Here is a 9,114-nt window from a genome sequence, read left to right as displayed (position 1 = left end):
CTTTTAAGGATAAATAAAATAATTTTTATTTCATAAAGATGAGACATTTGTCCCCTTAAACACACAATTGGTCAGTCTTTCAGGATGAGTTAAACCTAGTCTGCAGATGCAAGGCCTGAGTCAGAACTGTAAACACATAGCTCCAAAATTAACTCAGACTCTCTCATGAGATGTGCAGGAAACTATTACAAAGCGTGCCTATTATTCTTTCAGGGAGATAAGAGGTTTTAGGGGTTCATTCTTTTACTTTGCAGTATAAAAATGTGTGAAATTCTGCTCAGACTGTACTATAACACACGCAGTCTACCTACATACATACTATATATCAAGCTTACATACACACGCGCGCGCACGCGCAAAATGTGGAGGGTTTTCCCCTTTTCTGTAATGATGTTGATATGTTTGTGTTTGCAAGATTTGATTTCTTCAAGAAGTTGAGATCCTGCCCTGCCAGCTCTTCCTATACAGATGTCCCGCCCACTTCGGGTCAGCTGATATGGTCCTGTCAAAAAAAGACTCCTCTTCCAGGAGCTTCTTGTCCCTTCTTCAACAGCCCCTCCAGGTCCCCATCGCTATTCGAGGGCCCCCAGAAGCTCTCCAGGTCCCTACCATTACCCTAGATTCCCAGGAGCCCCTCCAGGTCCCCAAATTCCCCGAGGCTTCAAGCAACCCTTCCAGGTCTTCATCATTTCCCTCCGCCCCTAGCAGCACCTGCAGGTTGCCACTATTCTCCAGAACTCCACCTTTGGATCTTTCTCTTCCTTGTCTGCACTCCACCTTCTCCAGACCCTTCCCCATCTTCTTACCTTCGCCAGACCCAGAGGCACTGGGAAGACGAGCCCAGACATCACCGTGGCAACGGCAGCAAAGGGGACTGTGTCGAGGGAGGGCCGCAAGGGCTTCGTGCACAGACATAACTAACTGACAGGTTAGGGACACTGCTTACCTGACGCGCTGCGGATAACCTGAAGACAGGAGATCCAAAGCTGACAATGTTTGACAATTCCAGCCGCGCGGCGTCCTTTACAAATCAGCCGGGACTATCTGCCAAACCAGAGGCTTTGAGCCGCTAGGGCGCCTGCGCTGTCGAGGCCGCAGTCCACTGTGCGCATGTGCCCAGGGCCGGCGCGCGCGCGCGCACTTTTGGGGTCGGGTGGCAACATCGGCTCCGGGTTGGTAGTTCCGCTCAGCTTCTTTAGCTGGCTATGATTTTCTTTTTTGGCGGTCTGTACGCTCCTCTCTGTTCCTGACTGCGTCGCACACGGCTTTTGCGCCGAAAGAGGGATTTTTATTAACAAGTCTTTAATTTTTCATCTGGTGTAGAATACAGATTAAAAAATTGAGAGGTCAAAGCCTGGTTTGGATCCCTCGCCCCTTGCGGAGCACCGTTTCGCTTCCTGGGCGGAGAGCAGCCTGGGACCTTCCTTGGTGCATCCGAAGTGTTGCAGGGTTTCCCCCCCTTTACAAATGCGGAACCCAGGGTGCTGAGATGGACAGAGAGACGCGCATATTTGCAGAGAAGCACTTCCAGGGCCTCGGAGAGTGTCTCCCAAGTAGCGTCGGCCGGACTCCTGACTGCGTGGATTTCATCGAGAAGCCAGAAGCCTTCTCTTATGCCGATTTCTTCAAGAGATTCCTACTCCCCAACGTGCCCTGTGTTTTCTCCAGCGCCTTCACTGAAAGCTGGGGCAGCAGGAAGCACTGGGTGACACCCGAAGGGAAGCCTAATTTTGATTATCTGCTTCAGAATTACGGTAAGTACTGAAGGGAGCTCTGGCTAAGAAGTTATGCCACTAACCCAAAGGCAGTCATCTGAAATCCACTAGCTGCCCCGCAGGAGAAAGATAGGCGGTCTCCTCCTGTGCGATTTACAACTTATGAAAACCTGCTGGACGTTCAACCATGAGGTAGTTAGACAATGCCACCTAACAACAACTGAATGGAAAAGCTTCAGGGTCATAGCATAGGCGTTTCCTTACTAACCCACAGCACCATCGCTTGAGCCCAGGACCTGAGCTAGTGTCTTCTGACCCTGACATGCTCTTGTCCAAATTCTCTTAGGGCAAGGTCAATTTGTAGAGGCTACAAACGAAGGGAGTGAGTGTGTGAATATGAGTGGTTTCTCTGGAGTGTTCATCTGTCAGTGAATTGGAGGACCAGTGGCCTGGGGAGAGGTCAGAACAGGATGGTATGAATAACTTAGAAAAGTCAGTTCAGAGTTCAGAGCACAAACGTTGTGTCTTTATTGTTTCAGGAGACATGATTGTACCTGTTGCAAACTGTGGAGTAAAGGAATACAACTCCAATCCCAAGGAACACATGCCCCTCAGAGACTACATCATCTACTGGAAAGAATATATTCAGGAGAACTACTCCTCCCCAAAGGGCTGTCTGTACCTGAAGGACTGGCACCTATGCAGGTAAGAAAGCCCTGTGCATAGACTATGGCATGACCTTTTCCTAGAATTGAATGAATTCTGAGGCCTTCCTGCATTAGCGACCATTAGCCGCACTTAAAGGAACTGTTTTCTAATTAGGAATTTGTCATTGTATAAAAAAACCCCACTCTCTTGAGCATAGATAAAATATTTTTATGCCATCACTGTTTCATGCTGCTCTTCTGTATACTTTTTGCCCAGAAGCATCTGTGAGGACTCTTCTCCACCCGTCCCACCTAAGGAATCATGAATCCTGAAGGCCTTCCCTTCAGATGTCCCTGGAGCCTTCTCTTTTCCACCCCTTTTCTTTCAGTTCACATCCTGCCATTTCTTTTCTAAACTCCCTACAACTAATCTTGACACTTCCTTTACTAGGTTCTTTTAATTGACAGCATCAGTATGGATGATGAAGAGATTGAGATAGTTAACAGTTTTAGTTTACTTGGTTCCACAGTCAGCACTCTTGGTAACAGTGGCCAGGAAATCAGGAGACGAATTGCATTGGGAAAGTCAGCTGTGAGGGACCTCTCAAGAGTACTGAAGAGTAACGATGTCAGCCTAGAGACTAGATCCAGGCTATATTCTTTGCAATTACGTGCTATGCATGGGAGAGTTGGACAGTGAATAGAGATGATAGAGAATTGATGCCTTTGAGTTGTGGTGCTGGAGAAGAGTGTTGAATATACCATGGACTGCTAGGAGAACAAACAGGTTTGTCCTGGGGAAGGTGAAGCCGGAATGCTCCTTGGATTCAAGAATTCTGAATCTTCGTCTGACATACTTTAGGCATGTTGCAAGGAGGGACGAACATTGGAGAGGGACATCATGTTTGGCAGAGTGGAGGGACGGTGCAGGAGAGGAAGACCCTTGATGAGATGGATCAGTTCTGTAGTGGAGTGGTGGGAATGAGTGTGTTTGAGACGGCGAGGTTGGCACAGGATAGAACAGCATTTAGGGCTCTTGTACATAGGGTTGCTATGAGTCACAAGCGACTCGATGGCACATAACAGCAACAACAACAGGATTGTGTCTTGTCCTGTATTCAAAATCACCACCACTGGCAAGACCAGGGCCGTTTCATAGTCTTTCCTCATCTATCACATCATCCCTGGGATTTCACACTTCGCTTACTCCTCAAGAACTAGCTCAAACAATGCCCAACCTGAGAAATTCATCTCATTTTCATGAATAGGAAATGTCTTCCCATAACCTTTCCCCCTAGAAACTCCAGCTTAACATCCACTCTCTGTAATTGAGTATTGTATCCATTTCTTCACCCAAGGCTTTTGAATTCCAGTTTTATTGATGAGGAAACTAAGGCTTAAAAGTAAAATGAGCATGGAATCCAAATTCCAGTGATTATGATTTCTAGGACCTACCTAGTAGTGCATGATAAGCTACTACTTATCACCCAGTACTCTCATCTCATAGAGAGCTCTGGTGGCCTAATGGGTAGGGAGTTACACTACCAGCCAAAGGTTGGCAGTTCAGGTCCAACAGCTGTGCCATGGGAGAAAGGTGGCTAGTCTTCTTCTGTGTGATTTTTCAGTCTCTGAAAACCCACAGGAGGGTCAGCCACCTGTTAATTCTGACTTAAAGGCAATGGGTTGAGTTGACCCTCATCTTGTAACATACCCAGTGGTGGGCTACATCACACAGTTTTGGCAGAGAGAGCTTACCTAGTTAAACTATGTATAAGGCCCAACCAGGCACTGGTCCGGTTTCTGAGTTTGTGTTTTTGCAACAGACACATACACTCAAACACTGTCTTGCTCTGTGGATTTCAGTTGCCTTTAGTAGATTCCACCTTGTAGAAAAAGAATTTGTTTTAGAGTATAACTGTGCTCCATAGAATTTTCATAGGTATCCACAGTCAATACTCATAGAAGCAGCAGGACAGGCATCTAGGAATCAAACAACACAGAATTTGGCAAATTTGCAAAGTATCACTTTATAGTGACATAGGGCAAGGATGCCACTTGGAGGACTAAGATGGATCTGAACCACACCACGGTATTTTCTATGGTGTCGTATGAATATGAAAGTTATATGATGAACAAGGAAGACCAAAGAATTATTGATGCTTTTGACTTGTGGTGTTGGGGAAGAATACTGAATATATCCCTGCCATATATACCAAAAGAATGAACAAATCTGTCCAATTTGAAAGATTACAGCCAGAATGCTGCCTGGAAATGGAAGTGATGAGATTTTGTCTCAAATACTTTGGGCATGCTGACCCTCAGGTGGAGTCAGTACCTGGAGAAAGATACTGTACTTGATCCGGTTGAGGATCAGCAAAAAGAAGAGGAAAACTGAACAATAGCCACAAGAAGGTTAGCCAGCACAACAGATTGTGAGGATGATCAAGGGTCAGATGGCGTTTGTATATATGGTGGTTGTGAGTCAAAACCTAGTCAATGATACCTAACAACAATAACCTGTCATTGGGTATCTTACACTAGAATATTGTCTGCTGTTTGTTCAAAATTTGGTTTTGACTAGTTGTTGTTGTTTGTTGTTATATGCCGTCAAGTCGCTTGCAACTCATAGTGACCCTATGTACAACAGCCCCAAACTCCACTCTGTCCTGTGCCAATCGCACTGCCTCTGACACTCCCATCCCAATTATCCCAGTCACTGAATCAATCCACCTCATAGAGGGCCTTCTCCTCCTGCGCTGTCCCTCCACCCTCCTGAGCATGATGTCCCTCTCCAAGGACCGGTCTCTCCTCACAACATGTCCGAAGTATGTTAGACGGAGCTAGTAGCTAAATAAATTAAAAGAGGAAAGCCTGTGATGAGGCAGTCAGGAGAGACTACGAGGAACGTAATATCTGAGCAGAATTTTGAAAAAAAGTTTGAAGATGCTCAAAAGCATGCCAGGCAAAGGGACCAGCATAGTATTTTGGGGAACGTCAAATGATTTGGAGCGCTTCCCTATCTTTGCCTCTGGCCAAGATTTATATGTGCGCTAATTCAGAAACTTGACAAGATGGATTAACGTAGTGACTTGCAGTGGGCTTGAACATGTCAGCAATCAAAAGGATGGAGTAGAGTGGAGCAACTTTCAGATCTGTTGTTCAGAGGTCACTTGATGGCACCTAACAAAAACAATTCAGAAACACGGAGTTCTTGGGGTATAGTGAATTAAGCATTGAGCTATAACCCAGAAGGTCAGCAGTTTGAGCCTGCCAGGCAGGCTGCTTACTGTAAAGATTTATAACTTTGGAAACCCTGTAAGGCAGTTTCTTCCTCAGTCCAGTAGCACTGCTATGGGTCACAGTGACTCAGTGGCTGTGAATTCGGTTTTATCCAGAAACTTATCAGCAGAGCATTTGTAAAGTTGTGTGTTTGTTTCCAAGAGACTTTTCAAGCCGATTCTTGTGTTTGGGTGCCTGTTTGTTGGATTCAGGGGATGGACCAGGAGGTAGGGGAAGGGTCAGCTTGGAACAGAAAGTATTTCTGAGGAGTGGGCCATCCTCAGCCTGCCCCCACAGCCTCTCATCAATAAGGGATAGGTGGAGTTCACTGCTCTTAGTGAAGAAGCCACGGAGGGCCACACGGCCAAGAAAATAAATATAATGTGCAGTGCATTAAGGAACACCAAGTCAACCAAAAGCTAAAATCATAGAACTGGTACCAGAAAGATCTAAAACATCAGTTATCTATTGCCATGTAACAAAACAACTCCAAAGCCATCTTATTTGTTCCTGGTTCTGTGTCCCTGAAGTCTAATCTGGGCTTCACTAAGCCGTTCTTTACCAGGTCTCTCTGGATGTCTTAGGGCTTGTCAGCTAGTGGCTCAGTTAGGGTTTAGTGGTCTAAGATGGCCCCGCTCACACAACTGGCACTTGGCATTGGCTGTCACCAGCCATGAGATTACTCACCTGGCAGTGAAGAGAGAACTGCTGGCATGCCCTCTGAAAAAGCTGTTTGGCTATACTTTGCCGACACGTGACTAAAACCAGATGATAGCTGAGCCCAGGGTCAATGTGGCACCAGCATAGGGACGATGCTTTCAGGAGCTGTTTCTGCAAAAATACGTGTGTGGTTCTTTCCACAGGAATACCTCAGCAGAGGGTGTGTACTCCCTGCCTGTGTACTTCTCCTCAGACTGGCTGAACGAGTACTGGGACGCCATCGATGTGGATGACTACCGCTTTGTCTACATGGGCCCTGCAGGCACCTGGTAATGCTGGGAGTCTGCCAACTGCTCCAGGGCTCTGGGGTCTGCCCTCCTTTCTATCTGCTGGAGTCTGCCTGAGGCTTCCCTACCAGTGTGTCACCTCTTATTCCGAACCTCTTGGAGAGTCCCATTAGCTAGGACATAAAGTTGGACTGAGTGCGGCATCCTAAGTCCTTCCTGTCTAACTCAGACCACTTTCTCTCTTTCTTTCGAGTCTGTACAGCTTCTGCCATCATTCTGGTGGGTCAAATCTTGGCGATATGGCCCACCCACCTGACTTGCAAGCCACGGTTCTCAGAAGAACTCCTTAGCACAGACGCGAGAGCTGTGAGCATTGGGGAGCCTTGTCTCACATTAATAAGGAGGGCTACCCTACTTTGTTGTTGGTTGTTGATATGTGTCGTCGTGTTGGAACCTACCCATAGCTGACCTTCCAGTGGGTTGTAAGAGGCAATAAATTACAGCGGCAGAGTTTGCCAGTCTTCCTCCCTTGGAGCAGCTGGTGTATTTGAATCTCAGGCCTTTTGGATCATAGCACAGCTCTTTCCCACTAGGCCACCAGAGTTCCAATAAAATACTAGTCTGTTTTTACCTTTCAATTCATAGGCTGTTAGCACAATTATAAAACAAAAAGTTTCAGTTTTTGTGCCAAGGAATTATGCTGCCAGTGCAGAGGTACACAGTTCGAATCCACCAGCTGCTGTATGGGTTAAAGATGGGCAGTATTCTCCCATAGGATTTACAGCATCTGAAAGCCATTAGAGGGTTATCTATAAGTCTGTTCCAACCAACAACAACCACCCCACTTTATTCTGAGACCTTTAGGATAGTGAGCTCAATAAGCTAGAATGAGTCCCTTCCAAAAGAAATAAAGGTCATCCCTACGCCAGCGGGCATGAACCAGGAGCTCTCGCCACAGGTCACCATTCCATGCTGACATCTTGCGCTCCTTCAGCTGGTCCGTCAACATCTGTGGGAGGAAAAGGTGGTTCTTGTTTCCACCAGGGCAGGAAGAAGCCCTGCGGGATTGCCATGGTGGCCTGCCCTACGATGTAACCTCTCCCACGCTCCTTGATGTCCGCCTGCACCCAGCACGTACACATTGCAGCGCACCTCTGGAGGTTACGCAGGAGGCAGGCGAGATGGTATTCGTGCCCAGTGGATGGCACCACCAGGTCCACAACCTGGTAAGTCCATCTGCCATTTTCATATGTGTCTCCCTCTGCTATGCACCCCACCCTACATGTACCTCTTCTTCAGCACCTGTCCTGGATGCCTTCCTTTAGAAAACCCTTGGTACCCACGACAAGGCAGTGCCTGCTGTTTCTCCCTAATCCCACAGTAAGCAGGCCTTCCCATAGGGAGAGCCAACAACTAGCCAGCCCTTTTATGAAGACATAAGGCTCATGAACACAGCATTGCTGAGGTCCTTCCAGTCTCTGTGTTCCCCTCCCACATTCCTTTTCTGGGCCAGTGGTATACATGCAAATACACCCGCGGTGGCATTGTCCCATGTTTTTGTGGCTCCCTGCACCCATATACACTGGGCCAGCACTTAGAGCCTCAGGGAGTCTCCCCGAGATTAGTTAGCTATAGACTAGATTACCCCAGTCCCAGCTCCCTCTGTTCTCCTTAACCAAGTTTAGGAGATGGAGCCATTTGACTGAAGAGGGCTGGGCCTCTGGTCATTTTCCAGACCTTACATTGTATAGGGCACTATGTCACAGGGCCTGGCCCCATGGGAACTGATTGGTTTTCTTGAACCGTGAGGAAAGGGGACTTGTGAAGGTATGGGACTCACCTGTGTCCTGTCTCTTACAGGAAGACACCATCTCGATCAACCACAACTGGATCAATGGCTGTAATCTGGGCCCCATGTGGCGCTTCCTGCAGCAGGAGCTCCTCGCTGTCCAGCAGGAGATCAGCGAATGGAGAGATGTCATGCCTGACTGGCACCACCACTGCCAGGTATGGCCAAGGACGGGAATAGTGGCTGCAGGCTCCTTCTCTTCCCTCCTTCAGAATTCTGACCTGGGATTCCAGTCCCTTTACAGTGCTTTTCTCCTTTGTATAAGCTTACATCTTTGCTCTTGCTTCCCTCTCTGTATATTGAGCTCTTATGCAGGCTCAGAAAACAACATTAGTTCAGCAGTGGGCCCCGGGATAAATTCAACAGGTTTCAGGCACTTGAAGGGACTCACCAGGGACAGGGCTGCAGTGAGGGAGGTTGCTGGGCCTGCGTGTGGGAGGAACTGTGGAGGCTTGCTGCAGGTCACAGGGCTAAGGCAGCTGTGTCCTGAAGGTAGTTCCTCAGCTATAGGAGTGAGGTCCATCTGATCACTGGGAAGCCTCTGAGCTACCTAGGGGTCTCTTTTTTTTTCCCCTTAATCTTTTTCTTTTTTATAATTAAATTTTATTAGTTTTAATGAACATTTACAGAGATTTTGGGTTTTCATTCATTCATTGTTGCACTGTTTTCTCCACCCT

General features: G+C 47.3%; 1 protein-coding gene across 1 annotated transcript in view; it reads left to right on the top strand.

Annotated features, from left to right (window-relative positions):
* The first annotated feature begins 1,489 nt into the window (after nucleotides 1-1,489).
* The window catches only part of JMJD4 (jumonji domain containing 4), a 10,325-nt gene continuing 2,700 nt past the window's right edge, over nucleotides 1,490-9,114 (top strand). The window contains exons 1-5 of the mRNA XM_006894032.1: nucleotides 1,490-1,754; nucleotides 2,255-2,420; nucleotides 6,505-6,630; nucleotides 7,547-7,814; nucleotides 8,449-8,595. Coding sequence (XP_006894094.1) covers nucleotides 1,490-1,754; nucleotides 2,255-2,420; nucleotides 6,505-6,630; nucleotides 7,547-7,814; nucleotides 8,449-8,595 — 972 coding nt within the window. The remainder of the gene's footprint in view (nucleotides 1,755-2,254; nucleotides 2,421-6,504; nucleotides 6,631-7,546; nucleotides 7,815-8,448; nucleotides 8,596-9,114) is intronic.

This window comes from Elephantulus edwardii, unplaced genomic scaffold (assembly GCF_000299155.1).
Source record: "Elephantulus edwardii isolate Elephantulus edwardi_28Jun2011 unplaced genomic scaffold, EleEdw1.0 scaffold00133, whole genome shotgun sequence".
In the NCBI taxonomy this organism is placed as follows: domain Eukaryota; kingdom Metazoa; phylum Chordata; class Mammalia; order Macroscelidea; family Macroscelididae; genus Elephantulus; species Elephantulus edwardii.
Note: the sequence above shows the minus strand (reverse complement) of the source record. Positions and strands in the feature narration are given on the sequence as shown.